The sequence below is a fragment of the Bemisia tabaci genome, chromosome 8 (genome assembly GCF_918797505.1).
Source record: "Bemisia tabaci chromosome 8, PGI_BMITA_v3".
NCBI lineage: Eukaryota > Metazoa > Arthropoda > Insecta > Hemiptera > Aleyrodidae > Bemisia > Bemisia tabaci.
This window is the reverse complement of record NC_092800.1, coordinates 11,418,458-11,440,995: the sequence shown is the minus strand read 5'-3', so window position 1 is coordinate 11,440,995 and position 22,538 is coordinate 11,418,458. Positions and strand designations below refer to the sequence as shown.

The 22,538-nt window shown below is 39.8% G+C and overlaps 1 protein-coding gene across 1 annotated transcript in view; it reads left to right on the top strand.

The window, feature by feature from the left end:
* Positions 1–22,538, top strand: part of LOC109035241 (glucose dehydrogenase [FAD, quinone]) — a 48,920-nt gene that overhangs the window by 5,498 nt on the left and 20,884 nt on the right. Inside the window, 2 exon segments of the mRNA XM_072303525.1 lie at positions 8,945–9,125; positions 20,879–21,107. Of these exon segments, the coding sequence (XP_072159626.1) occupies positions 20,958–21,107 (150 nt within the window). The 5' untranslated portion in view covers positions 8,945–9,125; positions 20,879–20,957.

The window sequence follows — 22,538 nt, the reverse complement described above, 5'->3', positions numbered from 1 at the left end:
CGAATGTTTATACGGCGTTCTTCCTCAGTACAGCAAAATAGGCCAATAGGCCGACTCAGAATCCCGATAATGGCAATACAGTTTCATGGGACTGACATTGGTCCCTTGAACCAGATTCCATTCCATTTAGATCCCTGACAATTTGAAAAATCTAAAAAGCAGATGATGACAGTGTTTGGACGAAATAGAAAGTCCATAGTCGGCTGCCACACAGTGGATCGAGTCAAATAGAGAGGACGGACATGAAATTTTTGACTAAAACTGCAAATTTTGATGTTTATTTCGTCACATTTTAAACTTTAAGGGATGCTTCTAGAGAAAAAATTCACGAGTAAACCAATAAAACCACTGTCAGAACCTCGAATTTTGTATAAAAGGAGTAAGCGTTTAAAGTTTCCAAATTTTTTCCAGCCTCTCCTATTGACTCGATCCACTGTGTGCCGGTTTCTGACGGGATAATAGCCAATAACCTTTTTAAGGATCAAGGGTAACGTCAAGAAAGAATTCAACGGCACATTAACCCTATACAGCTACCAGTCATTGAAGGGGCGCAATAGCACCTTTACCCATGGGAGAAATTTAGATTGGAGAGAAAACTTTCCTGAAATTGTGACCTATTTTCTGCATAGTTGGAAATATCGTAGGTGGCGTGGAAAATGAAGCATAATAAATCTCCTTAATTTCATCAAAAACCGTCACCAGTCCCCGCCGACTGGATCAAAACTAGGGCTCGAATTCCCCGCGACTAGAAAAAACGAACCGGTTTCGATGAGCACTGTTTTGAGGTTCGCCTACATTGCGGCAAATCAAAGCATAATCCAGAAAAAATTTGGAAACTTGTATGGGCTTGGAAGCTCGTTATTGATCAATGAGTAATTTTAGATACTTCATTAGCGGCAAAAGACGACCGAAGCAGCTTTTAAAAAGAGGGATCATGTTAGTGATATTGGTATTTGGAGTGTAGCCAAGTGCTAGAAATAACGTAACATTTTCTTAAAAAAATGTTGGACATTTTTGGACACAAAAAACAGTTGGACTGCCGGAGTGTGATCTGAATTAATAAGTAACAAAGTATACCTTTACAGCTTTTAACATGATCCTAAGGCACTAAACAATTGATTTACAAAATAAACTTACCTTCAAATAGTGACAAAAAAGTAAAAACTCATGAAAATGGCCAAATATTGAGCTAATGTCCATGTCTGTTATCACTAAGCAGATGTAAACAATCGCCCATTGACTACAGTCTTCCTTAAAAATAGGGTTTATCCCGTCGGTTCTTATTTATCTAATGAAGGTTTTAACCATTTAAACGTACGAGGAATCCATTTCTGATTTCCATTTTGATCAAAAAATTATCGATTGACTCGATATTTGCATTTGAAAAGCGGCTACCATTTCCTTACGGGAAAATACATTGTAAGTGATGACGAAACCAGGTCTGTCATATCATTTCACGTCACAAGTATGGCGGACCCGAAACGACCGTTTTGAAAATCCAAATTCTGAGGCGTTTTTAAGTTGATTTTTTGGGGGTTTCCGGTGATCAAAAAACTCCGGGAAAATTCCTGTGACATCAGGAGCCTTAAATCTTTCGATTAAAGCAATAAAAAAAATTGGTGCAACAGGCCCATTTTGAAATCGATGCAGCTCGAACGCAAAATGGTGTATTAAAATGGAAGAACATTTTTGCCTATGCATATGCGTATAGGACCCGCGAAGCGGGCCAGAGGGCGCGAGGCGCCCTCTCGGGGGTTGGGCCGCGTAGCGGTCAGGGGGCAGAGCCCCCTAGTATTGTCTTAGGCTCGATTCTCATCGCCAGAAACGTTGATTACCTAAATACCTGAAACTTGACTGATTACCTGAAAACTTTAGTGTAAAATGTTTTTTTTCCTTCGCGAGAATGACTTAAAAATACTAATAGTTTCTGAAGATATACTGATGATTGAAGAGCCTCTACACAATGTTTTTGCCTCCACCGAGGAGCATTTTAAAGATTAAAGAACTAACGACCAAGACAGATTATGTCAAGTTCTGACTAATTCTCTCCGCATCCTCGCAAGCTTTCTTTAAAGTCGAGCCGAATAAAGTTAACAGCGAGGTAAAAGCGAGAAACCGCAATCAATTTCAGAGAGATGAATGAAATACGGTCTGAGAACAAGCTTGTTAATTCCGTCGGAATTGCTTGCGCGACTTCTAATAACTTTTTCCTCGTTGTCATTTCGAGATCCTCTCTATTCGTGAGTTCCCTTAGTCATTTATTTTACATGGGAATATTTCAGGCATCATTTGAACGAAAGATCCGTTGATTTGTTCTCGAATTTCGCGGTAGTATTGGCACATTACACCGTCATCACAGAATTAGTAGAGCAGGTACATATTAGAATGTCGTCTTTGATCAAGACATTATTTGTCTAATTTATGGTTCACATTATCGGCTGGAGTTAATGGGACATATCTGTTCAGAATATATTCATAGCCCTTTTTTTCAAACCTCTTTTTAAACTCTTTTAGGCTTCCAAAATTATGCCCGTATTGGTAAAAATATTTGACGTATAAGCACCGTAGGTATCAGATTCGAAAAGTTTCAGATGTTATAAAATTGTTCACTCCCCACAAATTTTTGCCACAAGTTAATACCGGTTAAATGTCTTTTCATACAGAGCACATCACACAATTTTATGAAATTTGATGAAAAAAAGAGAAAAAAAGAAAAAAAAATAAAATAAATAAGTACTTATTCAAATTGTAAACATACCTGCAACTATATTAAAACTTCAGGTCGTTGAAGGGTCAAAATTTTTGTACAGACGAAAGTTGACTTTTTGAAGTGAATCTGACATACCTGAAACACACAACAGAAAAGACATTGATACAGAGAAAACGAACGATTTTCTTTAATTAAAACAGCACTACGAAAATTAATATTGAAGACTATTTTCCTTCTGCTTACTTACAGAAATATTTAGGTAGGTGAAGAAAGAGGTTAATCATAAAATTTTGAGATATTACTAATTTTTCTAACATCAGAGGTCGAATAATTATGCTTGTACGTTCACTCGTGGCATGACGTGATGTGCACCACGAGAAAACATAGAGAGCAAATTAACTGCAAGGGGAATACCTGATGCAAAATCATTGCACTCATCAAAAGAGGGTCAAGGAATTGAGTAATTCAGGAGGGAGGATGCAAAATGAGCGGTGCAATTTAGAAATTAGTGGAATCTGCGGTGCACTTTGCATTTGAGAATCATCAGACCGGACGATTTCATTGTCCGCTTGCTGCCGGCGGTCATGGGAGAGCAATTACATGCATTGGAGTGGCGTGCTTTGCTGTAAATCGATTAATCTCCCAGTTAAACCTATGGATTAGGATCGATAAAGAGGGTGCTCGCAACAAACGCCCTCATAATCGATTCTTTACCACAGCATCAATTAGGGAGATATCGATAATCGATCATTCACGCCTTGCCACTGATTGCATGGTTACCTTTTTCTTTCCTGATCAGATAAGTAAACCGTGAGTAGAAAGATGACTTCATTGTATGTTTATGGCTCCATAAACTTTGGTACGGTGTTTTGCCACCACTTCTATCGGATGGATTAATGAGTATGGTGCACGGAAGCAACTGGAGATTATATATTTTAGAGATCTCGCACTGACAAATCTAGGAAATTTAATCAGGATGGGCAAAATTGAAATCAGAGATCAACGTTATGAGATGTCTTTGAGAACAGCATAACCTCTACTTGAAAATGCATTTAAGAAGGCTCTTGATTGGGTTCCTCCTGGGAGAAGGCGTAGGGGGCGCCCAATGAGAGGCTGGAGGGATGGGATCGAAGCAGAAATGGATTGCATTTTGCAAAAGGGAACCAGGAGCATTGCAATGTTGCTAAGATCATGCAACTTGATCCATTGCAATCTAATTATTGAAATCATGTAAAAATATGAAATATATATGGTAATTTTTGTCTTAAATTTACGGTTTTTAGCGAGTAAAATAGAAACTGTTTATAGATAATCAGGTTTTTCTTCCAAGACAAAAGAAGTTGCACAATCTTGGCAACATTGCAATGCTACTGGTTCCTTTTTGAAAAATGCAATCCAAATGTTGCTTGATGCCCGAGGGGTTGTGAGTTTAGGTATCGCGGAGCGCCAGGAAGTGCTATAAACCGACTTACATGTAAATATTTAGGAAATTCTGCCTTAATCCAAAGTCATCATAATCATTAGTCACTGTCTGGACAACGAACTGTTGACACTGTTTTTACCGATTCGAACGTGCAATCTAAATAATACTATTTTCAGGTTAACCTCAGAATCTTGTTCTCGTACTACAGTATTCTTCGGATATCCATAATTTCGGACAAAAATTATTGAAATAATAAAAAAATTGGGTGGATTTTCGGGTAAGTTATAATCATCTTAAACGCACCAAGATCGGTTTGATGAAATCAGGCAACCTGTTTCTCAAACATCTATGCAGTTATATGACTGTCAACAAAGTTTTGAGGTTAATCTGAAAATTGCATCATTTAGCTTGCACGTTTGAATCGGTAATAACAGTGCCGTGAGTTGTTCGGACAGTGACAAATAATTAAAATGAATTCAGACAGAATGTCCTAAATGCACTTTTAAATTGAGGTTGTGCTATTCGCAAAGACATTACAAGGTAAAGAGAGGTGCTGGTGCTTGTCCACATAACGAGTTTGCGATTATTTTGCGTTGATTTTAAGCACAGGGTTTGTGTAAATATTAGAGCAATTATCGTTAAATTCCACGACAGACTTACTGCGTCGGCGATGCTCCATAAAATTTGATTAATTATCATTGCAAAAAGGTATTGCTTCTTGCTTAGCCTCCACTCTGAAATATGTTCAGCTCTCACGTAATGAAATTCAACGAGAAAAAACAAATCTACTTACAAAAATTTACCAATAAAAAACTTTCAATTACCTAATTACTAATTTGATGAGCTGCAGAAAGCTGTAGCAGGCCATGAAAGTTCATTTTAAAGTTTACCTGGGTGATTAGGAATCGTATTTATGGATCGAGACAATTTATTTCTCAAGAGCGGATTGATGTGGGTCGACATAGTTTTGATCTTCTTGTGAACCAAAACTCATTCCAACGCTAAAATATTACTGTCGTATTTACGAGTTTCAGTCACAAATGATTTACGAAATGCAAAAAATCACATTTATTTCATAACGCGAAAATTCTGCGCAAAATGGATCAAACGACTTAATGAAAACGAGTTCCAGTGGCATATCATTTTAAGCGCTAATGCAACTCTCAATATCAATATCATGTCATTTGTATTATTATTCACGATTTCAAGCTATAAATTGCCTTCCAAAATAATTAGCATATACAAATGTCCGTTCGTAGAGGTCGATGAACCAGTTATGAATTTCGTAAGCGGAAAGATGTTATGACATACTGTAAGTCATAAGTAGTGTAGGAGCGGGACTGGTTACATCTTATGTCACTCGAGATATTATACAGTATTCCATTTCGAGCAAACGATAGTCCAGCGTCCGGCCCGTGTGAAAATTGCATAAGCGATGCCGCAGCCGATCGAGAAGTATCTATTTGCTAACGACACTCTCATCATCGCCGAGAGAAAAAAGTTAAGACTAGTATAAAGATTGTCGACTAGTGTTTATGATATTCTCATTCACAGAGTTAGCACCGGGATAAAAGGTTGTCAGGAGGTCAACATTTTGAAAAATGCCTCGAAATTGATAAATTGTTCAAAATAAAATGCGGTTTTATATAGGAGGGTGCCTGAGTTCTTTTTTGCAATTTTCAAATAACACTTGATCAGAGCCACTTAAAGGGCCTTATTTTTTACGCAAAAGCAGAGACCTTCGGGGCAAAGAAGAAATACGTACAATTATTCATTAGAAAACACGAAACTGAACTGGCGGTATAAGACTCGTTCACTCGTGTTGGGCACATTTTTTGCGAAAGCCCTGTCAACACTCCGAGCAAAAGTTCACGGAACTTTGCGGGAAATTGAAGTTCCTTAAACCTATCTCTGTGTGAACAAGGCCTTCCATCCGTAATAAATGAACGTAAAGATTATGCAAGAAAAACTTAAATGTGGTTTAATAATTTTAACTTCCGTCGCCGCGCTGACCGCACTGTGTTTGACGCAATGCGTAAAGTATTCATGAAGTCTAGTAGGCGCCATGCGTTTCACGCTGACCACACTGTTTTTGATGTAATGCGTGAAGTATCCATGCAGTCTTGTAGGCGCTTTGCGTTTCACGTCGGCCGCTGCTGCTGACCGCACTGTGTGCAATGCGTGAAGTATTCGTGCAGTCTTGCAGGTGCTAATATGTGTTACATGCCGACCGCCGCGCTGAGGGCTTCTCCTTTTCATATCAAGTCCTCGTTATTATTGCTCTCATCGCCGCACCGCTCCATGCCAAATTGCGAGTTTGAGTTCTCTCTTAACTCGAATAATTAAAAGTGCTGTCTCTTGTATCACCGAAAAACGACAAAATTAGAAATTACTATACTCTCAGGAAATGAGAGATTTGTCACCTTTTCTCGTTTGTAATTTTTTTTCTGAATCCGATTTTCTTTTTATACCTACATTTAAAAAATTTGCCGCCATGGGCCGCGGCCCATGTGACCGGCCCTGTTGTGTGGCACCATTATCATCTTTTAGAAATCGCAATTTTTGGTTTAATGGACGCGCACATTCTAGCTCGCCGTAAAGTGCACTGAAAAAAATTCTTGGCGTTTTTACCAAGGTCCATTGGTACCTTTACCATCCCACTTTTTTTACCAATTATTGGTAATTTTACCGAGACAGACTGGTAAGCTTACCTAAAAACCGGTATTTTTACTGTTTTTTCCAGGTAAGAATACCAATTTAATTGGTAATCAATTCCCGGTAACTTTGCCATTTTATCTCGGTAATTCTACCTCAGTCGATAAAAAATATTGGCGTTTTTACCAAGGTCCAGTAAAATTACCGAGAAAGTTCAATAATTTTACCGAGAAATCTCGGTAAAATTACCAATTCCATAAATGGTAATTTTACCAAGAAAAAACTGGGATCAAATAGAACCCTGAATTCTTGGCAATTTTACCCTTTTCTTAGTAAATACACCGATATTTTTTGTTTTTCAGTGCGTTCCATTAACTCCCCTAAAATTTAAAACTTAAAACTGCAAAATTAAAACTAAAAAATCGGGGGGGGGGGGATCTGAAAATAAGAGTGAATAGTATCCTCCGTTTTTGCGAGTGATACGAACATCCTTTCGGCAAATAAGACGAGTAAAATTATGAGAACCGAGAATACGCTTCACGCTTAATCACGAATTGAAGCGTACAGCGGGAGCGTTTACTAGCACGCGTTCTTTGTTGGCATGATAATCCGGAAAACCGACTCCAAACCGCATGGTTACTTACTGCTGAATGGAAGTAGGTTCGCGAGAAAGGAGACATCTCAATTATTCTGAATTTAGGAACCGGGTTTAACTTCTATATCAACGCTCGTACTGCCCGCATTTAAATTGCTTTAACTACGTTTAAAATTGCTTCAACTGCCCTTAAATTCTTTCAAAATTAATTTCGTTGTTATTTGCGTAAATATATTACACTAAGCTATCATAACCTGAGATTGCTCTTGAAATTTCATGTAATTTTTCACTTAATACGTCAAAAATTTCATGAGAAATAGCCTTAAGTTTCAAATTATTAACATTTCACGGAAAAATTTCATTCAAATTCACGTGAAATTTCATTATAGAAATTTCAAATTTTCATTTTACATGAAATTTTCCATCTCAGAAAAAATTATACTTTATGTTTTCAATTAATTTTTCTTACGTTCAGAGTTTTTATATCGTTTCAATGACTGATTCAATATTTTCAGTAGAATATTTAAAACAAAGAATCGTGAAATTTTTAGACAACCGTCAAACGAATTTTTTCTACATAATTTGACAATCTGTGCCGTAATTGTTATTTTAATATTCTTGAATAAGGCAAGATTGAAAGAAAGGACTTTTATTGTAAATGCACATTGTTTATAGTTTTAAGACCAATTCTGTTTCCAAAACCAACAAGAGGGCCGGAAAAAACATCGATTAAGCATTTCAGGATTTCATTTTAATCGTATAAGGACGACAAAGAAAAATTAAAATCGAAGAATATGAGGATTTGGCCCGGCGTGGAATTGCCCCCGAATATTACCCAACGTGAATCTATATTTATTCACGGTGCAATATTTTCGGCTTGAACGAAATGTGACGCAACGAGAACAATAGCTTTAGATCTTCCAAACAGACGCAGTTTGCATGGTATTCTATTGATAATAGTGACGGCCACTCATAATTTCATATTTGCTTGTCGTAAAGAAGTGCGAGAAACAATTATATGCGAGTCTCGTTTTGATTGAATTTCTTGACGTCGTTCTTTGAATTTTTTATTTGGGACATTCCAATTGAATATCGGTTTTACGAAATAACAGGAAATGACAAATGTCATATTCAAGTGATTGTTACTTTATTCTCGTAATATTGTACACGCTTTGGACCGTTTTCAAATTTGGATAAAACAAATTGGAGGGAAACATATCATTCAAGGCACATTTGGACTACATTCTGCGATTAGGAGCTATACAATTTCTGGAGTATCCGTAGAAACACTTATGTGCAAAGGGTCACTAATGGCACACCGCACATTCGTTGTTTCTAAACTGAGTCAGAAATTGTAGTTCCGCATTGCAATATGTAGTCCATATGATCTTACATTCAAGAACTCAAAAAAACTTGCGTTCCGGATCTCGTTTCAAGACTACCTCAAATTTAATTCTAAAAATCTCATTAGATGACCAACGATTTGATTTTTATGAACTACTGTAGCAAAAATCAGAAAATGAACACTATTTTCTAAGCGAATGCATTTTGACTGTTGCAGGGATTGTAATTAAGAACAGTTCGTGCAACGGTCCCCTCTGCGGGACACGAGGGACCCAACCGTCATCTGAGGCTCAGCCACATTTGGAATTTGGATAATTTGGTTGTTTTCATGTCTGGTGCAAAACCAAGTGAAGGCAACTGGTTACTCAATTTGGCCTCGGTTACCACTTCAACGCGCGGTGAGTCATTTGTGCCTTTCTAATCTACGTTTTAACTTCAACGACTGTCGTACGCGAATCTAGAACAGGTAAATGTCAACCCACGCTCAACGACTCGTAATTTATAACAGTCTGATCTTAATTTTGAGTCGTTAAGACAATAAACGTTGAGATTCTAGAATTAACTATAATACCTAAAATTTTCGACTCGTCTCCCGGAATGGGTTAAAAGATGAATGCACATAAACGTACCGCATAATGTTATGAAACCAACGATTTCAGGAGCTCGTAAATTCTTGTTTTAAATCTTGGTCAAAAAAGGAGATCTCAAAACACCAAAATTACAGACCGAGAGTGTCATTTAGTGGTTAAAGCTCAGTCTATAGGATTCAAATCCTCCGACGTAAGTCCAACTTAATATGATGGAAATTAGCAAAGTCAACCCCAGACGGGATTGAAACGGGACAGTCCTCAGATCCTCCTTCATGAAATGCTTTTTGATTTATTTAGAAAATTATTGTATGTTGGTTAAAAAATCAGCACTGCCTTAAAAGCTCCATTCAGTAGGAGCATATGGTTCAATTTTCCAGACAAGTTCTTGCACTTAAGAGTGCCTAGTGCACTCAGGTGAGCCATGTCGATGACTAAAGTGCGAGACCACGTATCTCCATTTGCGACATTTTATATTTCCTGTCATACATTATTTTCCCTTAGAAAACTAATCAACGTAATTTCTTGAAAAGCTCCTTGATTTTCTTTTCCGTTAGCACACTATTCCGTAAGAATTTTAAGCTATAAAGTTGACTTCTTTCTCTTCGAAAAAATAAACTAGGGGCGGAGATATTGGAACACCGCAATGGAGATACGTGGTTTCGCACTTTGGCTTTCGATGTGAAAGTAGTGACGATGAATTGCGATTTTGCATTGAGAGCAGTGGCAGAGCCAGGAGAATTTCAGTGGAACTATTTAGTTGCCGACACAAAAATGTATTAGAGCATCTTAAGACCGAAAAATACACAACGTGATGCAGCTAATTACTCCGCTCGCTCGATCAGTAACGCGCACGTTTTGAGAAAGCAAAGATTCGTACCTTGAACCACATTTCACGGATTGACGACCTAGTATATAGCAAAAGCGAGTAACCGACCGGTAAAAGCTCTCAGTAATCGGTGAACTAATTGGACGACATTTTGCAATTTGGAACTATAAATTCTAGCCCGGTTTAGAAACAACGTATGTGCCATTAGTTTCCCTATGCACATAAGTGTTTTTCCAGATGAGCCAGAATTTATAGTTCTAAATTGGAAAATGCAGTCCAATTCGTCTACGATCTTATGACTTGTCTTTTTAATTGGTGTTTTTAAAAATCAAAAGTTTTTGGTTTGTCGGTATGAGCATAGCTCGGTCCATTTGACAAGTTTTTGCAGTTGAGATATTCAGTCGATAAATCTCTATTTTTCTCCTCCCGCCATCCAAAGTCCCAGCCATTTGTCTTGGTCCTGGGGGGTCTTCATAGAGCATATGAGTGGCCGAAGTGCGGAACTACGCAGCTCGTTTGCGACTTCGACCAGTCAACGAGATTTCTTTACAACTACCTACCTTGATTTTCCTTCTTCGTCGGCAGAATATTTGGTATAAATCTCCAGCTATAAAGTTAGCGTGTTTCTTTTGGAACAAGTAAAAAAGGGGCGTAAATTTTGAAACGCCGCAATGGAGATACGTGGTCCCGTACTTAAGCCATCACTTTTGTCTATCCTTATTCTAAAAAGTTACCACATCCATGACGTAGGCACTCAAACCACCCATGTTCGCAAAAAGCTTTTGATGGTTAACAACACAAATTAAACAGTCAAATAATAAGATCGCATACAAGACGAAAGACCTTCACGTTCGCCGAGAGCTTTCAGCGGCCACTTGAACCTGTTGGGCCGTCAATCCGTGAAATATGGCTCAAGGTACAACTCTTTCCTTTCTTCGAACGCATTCTTCGGTGATTAAGCAAGCGGAATAATTAAAGCTCTCCGTTCTCATCAAACGAAACTGTCCCTTCACTCGAATCCGAGAGTGATGTTCCATGTCGGAACTTTCTTCCGTATGGGAGGGCGTTCTACCACTCTCAGCAAAAACAACAGATCTGCATATGGGGTGATCCATGGATCTAAGAGGTTATTACTCAGGAGTACTCTCGTCCATTCGCGGTGGGAAAATCACGAGAAGAAACGATGGCTATCCTGCCGTGCTAAGGGTGAACGCCGTATGAACATTCAAGAGTTGCAAGATTTACCTTGATAAAACATGTTTCTTTGACGACATTGATGCATATTTTTTCTTGGAATTTTCAGCTATTTTAGATTAAGTTGCGTACAAAGTTGTCCGAAAATTTTGGGAAGAAATATTCACAATGGACCACTAGACAAGGTACGAATTTAAGAATTCTGTTACATGTTTCTTGACAAGAATTTCACTTAAAACACAATTCGCGCAACGAATATTGCCGAAATCAACTCCTAACGAAGATATTCACGTTTTTATTTCACATTGGTTACGAGGAATTTGAACTGCCCGCTCACAAGAAACTCAAAGCTCTACGTTAGTCAAATCGCCCACTACAACGGTTTCAGCAAGCTTCTCAATCGAGCAATGTTCATGTCCCACCATGTGTTGTTCAAACTATAAGCAATTTGCTACAGCTGAGCCAAAGCGTCAAGATTGAGGTTGCCAGATTTGTATATCGTAGAGACAGTCATGATAACGTTTAGCGCGCGATGTGAATCGCGTAGAGCATTGAGTTTTCATGAGCGGGTGGTTTGAATTCACGCATCAAGAATCATTAAATATCTTCATAAGGAGTTGATTTCGGTAAATTTCGTTGTGTGCATCGTCTTTTACGTGAAATTTTGGATAAGAAACATGTATCAAAATGCTGAAATTCGTACTTTGTCTTGTGGTCCATTTTCCCAGCAAATCCAGTTTTTATCGAAGGAAACTTGGCAACTGATGGAGCTTCATACGGCGTTTTTCCTTAGCACGGCATTATGACGTTGGACGTTAAACTGTAGGATTAATCCGAAGGTTTGATCATCCATTGTCCCGCGGTTATGACATGCGAGAGAGCCGTTGTTGCGTATACGAGTCTTTGACATTAAGCTACATGATGAAACCCTCGGTTTATCGAGCAGTCCAGCAGTAATTTAGATCGGCGAGACTGCGTAGAGAACATGCTGGATGCAAAAAGTGAAGATTAGATAATTACTGAGGACAATATATCGTAAAAAGTGAAAACTCACATGTAAACTGCATTTTGGACAAACAGATGTGCTGGAATTGCAATATTATAGTGGGATTACGCTACTGCCATTTTCATAATATAATTTGCAGGGTTAATTAAATGAAAAGGGAAGAGAATAGAATTCGCAAGGCGATTTTCAAAGACACTTAACATTTCTTTTGTAAGCGAGGAGAAACTGCTTTATCGAAGCAGCGCTACACTGATACTTGCTTTTGACTTCCTATACTCGTTTTTATTTGCAGAATGCAGTCAATTTTTTGTGATCGTATGAGGCAAAAGTTTTTTGGGGGCTGAGAACGAGAATTTGAGATGCTGGTATCGCACTGTTTTGAAAGATGTTTCAAAAAAATTTGATGGAAGAAAAGACAAAAAAAATTAGAATCTCATCAAAGTTCTGACGATTTGAAATTCACGATTCGGAAAAATGAAGTTTGGAGTAAAAACTTTTTTCCTGTTGGTAAGATAATAAAGCATGATTGGAGATTTGTAACTCTACGTCGGGAATATGCGTTGGTTTACTGTAACAATTGGCATGTTAATGTTTATGAATTATATTCAATTTCTTAAGCTTCAGGAAATACGGTTTTTTTTCTGGGAGCTGGCAACTTATTCTTCGCCCCGCAAAGCGATTAAACGCCACTATGTCACTGTCAAGCTAAGCATAAAGCTGCTCTGAGGATGAGAGTAGAATCTAAAAGTCCATAAATCATTTTAAGTTGAAGCTGCTCAGTTCATCATCACTAAACGACACCGATTACAACTTTTTCTCGCGTCGCTGAAAGAGTGAGCGAGTGCTGCTGTTCCTGGCGAAATAAATTGACCGGTGACTGATATGGCAGAACAACATAATGCATTCGATGGGACTTGAATAAGGGTCATGTGTAAAACATTAAGATATCTATAGATTACGTACCACATCTAGTTTTGCGTAAAAGTTACCTCAAGTTTGTAGCAGCATTTTTAGCCGAGCAAAAGTTAGGGAATACAAAGGTATTGTTTTGAAGTTTCCTTCTTTCAAGACTTGCGTTAAAGTCTCTTTCGTAAGTCATTGTATCATTCAATAGCATTAAAAATAAAGTACCTTAGCACAAGTCTTCTCATCAAGTTTCCACGTATAATAAACACATTACATGTTTCAGACCCAGAGTAGAATTTAGTGTAAAAAGTTAAGAAAAACTACGAGTGAAATCAACTCGATGATCTGTCACGATGTGGGATGAATTGAACTGCAGTCTACGGTGATAAGCAAAGTGTGCTTCATGCTGCAGAACATTATATTCAACACCATGATAGGATGCCCCGAAAAACAGGGAGGTGGAATAAACTAAATTAAATTTCAGTGGGTTCCACAAGACACATTGGAGTTCATTTTGTGACTGTAATTCTAATTGTGGGGTTCTTTCTGGCTTCCATTTTTCCGCAGAATAGTGTGGAACATTCACAATTCTATCATTCGGTTCCATTACAGTATTTCCAGTAATACCCGAGGTTGAATCAAAGATTCCATAAATTCTGTATTTTCCAATACCCTGACTTTTCCGCGACTTCAAAATTTTTAAAGTCCTTGACTTTCCCCGACTTTGGAAAAAAATTTCTACCTCGACTTTTTTTTCAATTACGTTGACTCCTGTTAAACTCTCATCGCAAAGTTCCCTGGATTTTACAGATTGCTGTGCGATCCCTCACTTTCCCTGACTTTTCAGGTTTCTGAACCGCCGAAGACTCGGGATTTTTTGGCAATATTTCCACGCTAAGGAAAAACACCGTATGAACATTTGAGAGTTGCTAAATTTCCTTCGTTAAAATTTTCATTTTTGAGGAAAGTTTTGAACAATTTCCCTTGAAATTTTCAGGAACTACAGGTGAGCTTGTGAAAAAAAATTCTAAAAAATTTGAAAAAAGTTATTCATAAATTTACCAGGCAATTCGTGCTTTATCAAAGGAAATTTGGCAACGCCTGAAGGTTCGTACGGCGTTTTTCTTCGGTTTGATGCGGTTTGGTTCCTTTCTACTTAACGCGGTCCAAATCTTAACACCGATAAGGTAATTCTGGTTTAAAAGGTCACTTCCTCCGATTGACCCAAACCAAAAACTTGTGAAAAAGTTGTACATGAACGATCGCGTTGGTGACGAATCTCCGAATTGTGCGACCAACAATCGCTCGCTGGCTCAGCGGGCTTTCTCGTGTCAACACAGCGCTCGGCTGGCGGAAGCGGGCTCAGCTGTGAATTTCTCAAACGCAAACGCATGCTGACTGGGGCGGCCGCGGCCCGGGATTTCAGGTCGGAACGGAACGCGCGCGCGAGCACGTAGGACCGGAAGTCGCGACCCGCGTGGGACATGACGACACGAACGAGACGTCGACGTCGACGTCGCAACAGCTTCCGAGTGAGATCGAGCCGGGGTCCGGGGAGCTCGCGAATTAGCGGCACGGAAGCCGAGCTTCCCGGTGCCAATGCGAATAAAGACGACCCGGATTAAGAGGACTTATTTGTTTGGAGCTGGTCTTGTCGAGGGAGTCCGTGTGGGGATACGAACTTCGGAACATGTGGGACACCGAAGTATCCGGTCTGATCATGGAAGTAGAAAATGACGTCATACTTGACGTTATGATCAAAGAGCTGGTCTAAAGGTGGCCAAGAAAGGCTTATGATGGCACTTTTCTCGAAGGAAAGTCGAGCTTGGCAGGGAAATGCAAATAAAGACGACCCGGATTACGGGGACTTGTTTGTTTAGAGCTGGTCTTGTTGAGGGAGTCCGTGTGGGGATACGAAGTTAGGAACATGTGGGACACCGAAGTATCCGGTCTGATCATGGAAGTGGAAAATGACGTCATTGTTGACGTTATGATCAAAGAGCTGGTCTAATAAGGCCATGTTCACAGGATGACTGAAGGAAGAAAGACTTATAATGGCATTTTTCTTGAGGGAAAGTCGAGCTTACCAGGGCCAATGCGAATGAAGACGACCCGGATTAAGAGGACTTGTTTGTTTGGAGCTGGTCTTGTCGAGGAAGTCCGCGAGGGGATACGAACTTCGGAGCATGTGGGACACCAAAGTTTATCCGGTCTGATCATGGAAGTAGAAAATGACGTCATACTTGACGTTATGATCAAAGAGCTGGTCTAATATGGTCATGCTCACGGGATGACGGAGGAAAGGTGGCCAAAAAAGACTTATGATGGCATTTTTTTTTTAGGGAAAGTCGCGCTAGGCAGTGCAAATGCGAAAAAAGATGACCCAGATTAAGAGGACATCTTTGTTTTGATCTGGTCTTGTCGAGGGCGCCTGTGTGGGGGTACAAACTTCGGAACATGTGGGACACCGAAGTATCCGTTCTGATCTTGGAAGTTGAAAATGACATCATACTGGATAGTATGATCTAAGAGGTGGTCTAATAAGGTCATGTTCACAGGATGACGGAAGAAAAGTGTCCAAAAAAGAGTCTTGATGAGATTTTCCTTGAAAGAAAACTCACGTACTGAAAAAAATATCCGACCGTGGAGGCCGTACTTACAGGCTTTATAGACATACCGTCCGCGTTCCGGGCTCAGAGGCCGAAAGTTCCGGGCGTGGCACCGAGAGCAATCGAAGCTACAGCTCCAGCACCCGGAACTTCCGGCGTCCGAGCCCGGAACGGACGGTATGTCTACATAGCCCGTAACTTTTTATTTTCAGCATGGAGGGGACGCCTGGTGATGAAGAGACGACAGAGGAATTTACAGTAAAAAATGAAATGGTGATAATTCCCTAAAGGGATTTGGGTAGAAAAGGGGACTACGGCGGTTAGGCGTTGTAGTCCCCTTTCCTCCCAACTAAGCCGCATAACAAAAGCCGCTCTTAAGTAGGTCAGATTGACAGACTTATTTAAAATTTTCCTGTAAACACGAGCGTATGCTACGTGGGGAAAGATTTTTGAAAGAGGGTATGCAGTTTTTATTTATTTCTCAAATCTTTGACTTTCACAAGATCTTGAACCAAAAATTATCCGATTTCTTCCTGACCTTCCTCGGATGTTAGAAATAGAAACCCCCTTGAAAACTGCATCAAATATGAAAATCGAGCCTTGCTGAAAAAAGAAAAACACATGGGTGCGATTGGAGCGGCTTAGAAACTTTAGTATGATAAGAAAATCCAAGGTCACGCGAGAGAATTTGCCAACTTTTATAAAACACATAACTCACTTGCGCGTAAATTTTGATGAATCGCGGTCGCGTTTTGCCGGCTCTATTTCCGGCATCCTCAGCACGAATTGATATTAAAGTTAACGCCCAAATAAGTTAAGTGTTTCTATGATCTGTTTTCTTGTGCGGGTCTCTAAAAAGATAACTTTTTTAACAATTTCAGGTTTTTCTTGAGTCTTTGAACAAGTACTTCCCTCTTGTTCACATACAAATCATGTATGAGACGACAAGAAAGTTAAAGACTAAGCTTTGCCGATAAACTGTAAGACCCAGAAACTATAGTCTTTTCAAAACGCACAATGTTAGAATGCCATGCCGGTTGCATGAGAATGATCAAAGTCATTACGCCGGCCGGCAGCTGTCAAGGAGTCATTACGTCCTGATAATTAGGCGAACTTGACCATAAAATCAAATGACTCGCCTCGTTAGACATGCCTGCAGACTGGGACCGAGGATGTAGGGCTCCTGGGAGGGGCTCCAGAAGTCCAGACACAAATGAAGACCTGGAGGTTTTGACGGAAGGACAAGCAGTTAAATTTATGATTTTTTAAACGACTTACGCAATGGTCGGAGAAAGTGAATCGGTTAATGAAAGTGATCAAGGCTCAAAGCCACGCGGCGTGGCACTTCCTTCGCGGGGGTATGTACAGGGTGTCGTAAAAAAGCCGAACGCTTCGATGGGAATGGTGTCCCATTTGCCCTGACAAAGTAACGACCGACAGTAAACGTTGCTCGCCGGGAGCCGTGAAGAAACACGAGTCATCGATGAGAACGAAATTTGAATTATTCAGCTTGGGGAGTAACGGAGGAGAGGTTGTAAATGTTTGCTCATTCAACGCGATGGTGAGAAGGTGGGGAAGAATTTAGTCACGCGTTTTAATCTGCGTTAAAAGTATCTTGTCTATAGGAGTGGAAAATGATTGCAAGTTGAAAGTGATATATGTTGAGACGAAAGTTAAGCATTATAGAGAGATTTCTGATTTCATTTCGCGTGTCCTTTGGATGATGAGTCCCTCTCTCTACGGTAAATCAGAAAACTAGCGTGCTAAACAGATGGGACTTTTTTGAAACACCGGAATCAAAATACGCGTTTTCTACAGTTTCACTGTCAATAAACAAGTTTTTAGATACTTTTTTAAACTTTGAGTGCAAAATTCCGATGATAGGGTTGTATTCATAATCGCTCCTTAAATAGCTCCCTCCTCAGAAGGTCCCTCATAGTTAGAATTGTGATTAAGGAGGGTCTAAGAGGATCGTAAGCGAATTTATCATAAAAGTACAATGTTTGCAAATCTTGAATAAAGTTCAATTTTAGAACTCGGAAAATGGATCCTTACAAGGAATTACGATGATTTGACGCTACAAATAATAATAAAATACCGGAAGAGGAATATTCGATGATTTTAACAAATTTTAAGGAAGGTGCGAACCTACCTTTAGATTTACAAAACTTACGATGTATTTTCTTATATATTTTGTACTCTTTGAAGCGATATCCATTTCCAAATTTTCACAACTAAATTGTATTTAAAATTTGCAAAAATTGTCCTTTCTATGATACCATACTGAGGATCTCCTTAGACCCTCCCCAATCACAGTTTAACCAAAGGCTTCCGAAAAAATATGAGTTGTCTGAGGATCGACTATAAACAAAGCACTCTCTCGTGCCAGCCGGACCGATCATAAAAATACATGACTTCTCCGAGGCGTTTTAGATACTCTGGTCTCGTTGAATTAGTGAGAATGAAAGCACACCAACTCGAAAAAATGAAAATAATGAAGACAGACACGAAACTGCACAGTAGGTGAAGAAGTTAGTCCAAGAAAAAAACTTTTGGTGCCGAAAGACAAGTGTTAAGGACACGTTAAAGGTCCAAGTTGGAACAAATGCACTAACCTCATACCCTTTATAAAAATTGACTGACTTCAATGGAAATTGCGAGTATTTTTGAGTTATCGAGTTTGTGTGTTTTCGTTCTCACTGATTCATTCGTGTCAAATCCAAAAGCATCATTGCAAAATTCGAAGCTTTTAGATCATTGACGAAAGCAGTACTCTATATTGACCCGGCGTGGGTACATTATTCCGGTCATATTCCTCGCGTTTTGGCCGAGTGGTTACGTGGCGGGGCGTCGCATTCTTGCACCTGAAGCGAGCACCGATTCTTGGACTAAGGTCAACATTGCGTCATCGGCCGGATCATCGCCAGATCCGATCGCAACCGCTTCGGCGCTTCCGTGTCGCCCTAGATAGATCCTACTTGCTCTTTGCGAAATTATTATCTACTCTGACGCAATTAATGATACTTATTACGCATTACGATTAGTTACATGCGGTCTTATCAGCGCTTAGAGTCTATTTTGATGTCGATCGATTTGGACTAGTCACAATCCATGGGGGTGTGTTGAACCGTATGGAGAAAGATCAAGGTTGCGCTCATCCGTGCTTGCGGTGCATTTTTGTAATAATTTTAGGATCTATTATCTAATAGGAATTTCAATTCGATACATAGTCAGAAAACTTGCTTGATATTGCTGATATGTGATCCAACATTTCGATCTTTTGGTTTCCATGATAGACCACGTAGCTACGTTTGCGACGTTACAGACTTTTTGTCATACTTTATTTTTCCATGTAAAACTATTCAATGTAATTTCTTGAAAACTTCCTTGGTTTTCGTGTTCTGTCGGCAGAATACGTTTATAATTAACTAGGGGGCCCTGCCCCCTGACCGCTACGCGGCCCAACCCCCGGGAGGGCGCCTCGCGCCCTCAGGCCCGCTTCGCGGGCCCTATATGCATATGTATAGGCAAAAATGTTCTTCCATTTTAATACACCATTTTGTGTTCGAGCTGCATCGATTTCAAAATTTTTGACGTAACACTCAGATTTGTAAATGATGAGGAATAGCTGGATGTACACAATTTCACAGTCCACTTACTGGAGAAATTTCCGTTTATTATGTTATTTTTAAATACTTAATTTAAAAAAAAAAATCGGATTTCGACCGTTAAGAGTTAATAATATTTGGTCCGTCCCGACGCGACGCAGCGCCTGCCTTCTCACTTTGTATCTGCTGTTTATCTGCTGTAAATATTAATAGAACTTCAGCAATCAAGTAAATTGACCAATGCCACAAATCGAAGCCGGAAGAATGCAGGAAAAATTGAGTTAAACCTTATACCTTGGACCTTGGACCTTGAACCTTGAAACCTGAGCGATACACCGTTCCTCAACTCTTCGAATGAGGAGCCCTTCACGAGCTTTTCCATTGTTTTATTGTTTATTCGAGTCACTCAGGTAGAATCCCACACCTTGACGTTTCTAGCGGAAAACGACGTATCTCTCACGCTATTAACATTGGACTTAAGTGACATGAGCTTTAAAAGCTCTACAACATTAAAAGTTCGGGGTTTCATAATTTTTTGCACATCTACATCTACTACAGATGACATACATGTAAAGATCATCCTTATCGGTCCGGCAGTTCGTCAGAAATAGTGCTTCCAAGATTTTGCTTGTAGCTGTATAATATAGATTTCAAACTGTAAAGTTGGCTAGTTCCCTTCTAAAAAATAAAATAGGAATGAAAATGTTACAACCCCTCGATTGCGATACGGTGGCAGTGGAACAACAAAGATGAAAAAAACGGGAAACAAGGCTAAAAATACACAATTATGAAACCCGAGACGTTTCGACTCAACACTGAGTCATTTTCAGTCGGAAACAATAAAAAATTTTTAAAAGAAAAACGCTAAAACCTGAGCTCTACATGGTGGGGCCGGGATCTGCGATACGCAATGGGCGGATTCAGATACTTCTCACTTCAGAACGAGAGGGCCAAAAGGGGGTCAAAGGGTGGAGGCTCCCCCCGAGAAAATTTTTAGAAATTTTAGAGCATCTAAAATGCGAAATTTGAGGCAGTTGCGTCAAGAATAATTACCACATATAAGCGTCCTTCCCTCTTTCCTCCGTTCCTTCCTCTTCCACTTCACCCTTCACCCCTCTTCCTTCTCCCGTTCCTTCCTCCTATCTTTCTACTCCTTGTCTTCCTCGCGCCGTGCCTTCCTTCTATCTTCCCTCCCTTTTCCTTCCTTCATTCCTTCCTTCTGTCTTTCTTCCCTTTTCCTTCCTCTTTTTTCGGGCAAACGGGAGGGGGGGGGGGCGCACGCCCTCCACATTGCCTCCACATCGCGGAGGATCCATCATGAGATACGTGGTTTCGCACTTTAGCCATTGATATTGTCTTTTGAGGCGACTGAAACATGTTCTAATCATTATTGTTTTTTTGGTGTGTTGCAGGGTGATCTACAGGGGCGGCTGGAGAGGGTAACCGGAGCAATGCGGCCGGCTCTGAGGCGGCGACTGTGGGGCGGATAAGATGCCTCCGTGGCAGTATCTGGTGGGGAGCAATGCCATGTATGGCTCAGGATGGATGACGCTAGGCCTCTTCCCGCTCTTCCTCATCGGGCTCACTTTCATGCGATACACCTCCGTCGACCCGGAGTCCAGGCCCCAAGATGTCAAGCAGGTACCACTACAACTCTGACATGACGCAATCCTCATAACACCGCACAGTATTGCCGCATCGTAGACAACACTGGGAAAAAAACCACATTGGATCTAGAGTCCAGACTCTTGAAAACATTGATAAGAAAAAATACTCTTAATTCAATCAGATTTAAGCTTAAATCAAGAACAAAGCCTCTTAATTCGAGCGGATTTCCTTTTGATTTAAGCAAAAATCTGATTGAATCAAGAGTCCTTTTTCTTGTCAATGTTTTCAAGAGTCTGGACTCTAGATCCAATGTGTTTTTTTTTTTCCAATGAATAGTCCAGTGAGTCCAGGCCCCAAGATGTCAAGCAGGTACCACTACCGCTCTGACATGACGCAATCCTCATAACACCGCACAGTCTTGCCGCATCCTCCACAATTACAGATTTTTTAAACGATTTGTCGTTCTCTAGACGAAGAAACGTGACTCCATTCCAAAGTTGCAAAGTTGACTTAAAATATTAATATTATTTCTTTTTTACAAGAATATGAACAAACAATATGGAGAAAAATCTATGGCTTCCAGGACTTTATGTCCACCTACCTTTCGTCCATTAAATAAATGTCCACCGCTATTTATGTCCACTAAACGTTAAGTCCAGTCTTTATTAAGTCCACATGATTTAATGTCCAATATGTCCAAAATTGTCTAAATTGTGGACATGTTATGTCCACATTTGTTCTTCTCATTTAAATGACAGGAACCACCTCAAAAATAAATGCATACTACTACTACCTTCATTCTTAAAAACATTTCATTCATGAATCAAGTCATGAAAGAGAACAGACTCTAAGAGCAGATAAAAACATATGTTCATGTGTACACTGTACGGATATGATAAGATGAAAACCAAACCGGGAGCCTTAGGAAACGCTCCAATACCAAATTAAACATTTTTCAGTAACAGATGCAGTCAAAATTGAAAGTCCTCTTTAACTAGTTATTTCGTGCGCCTTCAATCTTGTAGGATACTGTGCAACGCCTCTGACGCGAAATAGTTGCTTAAAGCGTTGCGGCGCGGCAGGCAACCAGCGTGACACGCGCATAGGCGCCTACAAACCTAACGGGATACTTCACGCGTTGCGGAATGCGTGAAGTATCCCGTTAGGTTTGTAGGCGCCAGTGCGCGTTCTGCGCTGCTAACACGCCGTTCCGCTCTGTGTTAGGCTCTAATATTTAAACTCGCGGAGTCAGCGTTTTTCAACTCATGATTTTTAAATGTTTGCACTCTCTGCATTGATTATTCCCTTTTAAGCTGATGAAAAAGAAATATGTACTACTGGAAAATATAATGTGTTTTTTGTAAATGTAATAGTGATTCCGTGTCAGATTTAATGATTTCCAAAGCATTTAAATGTATTCTTTTATGTTTTGGGCTTTTACTGTGCTGCAGCGTGGTGTAAGCG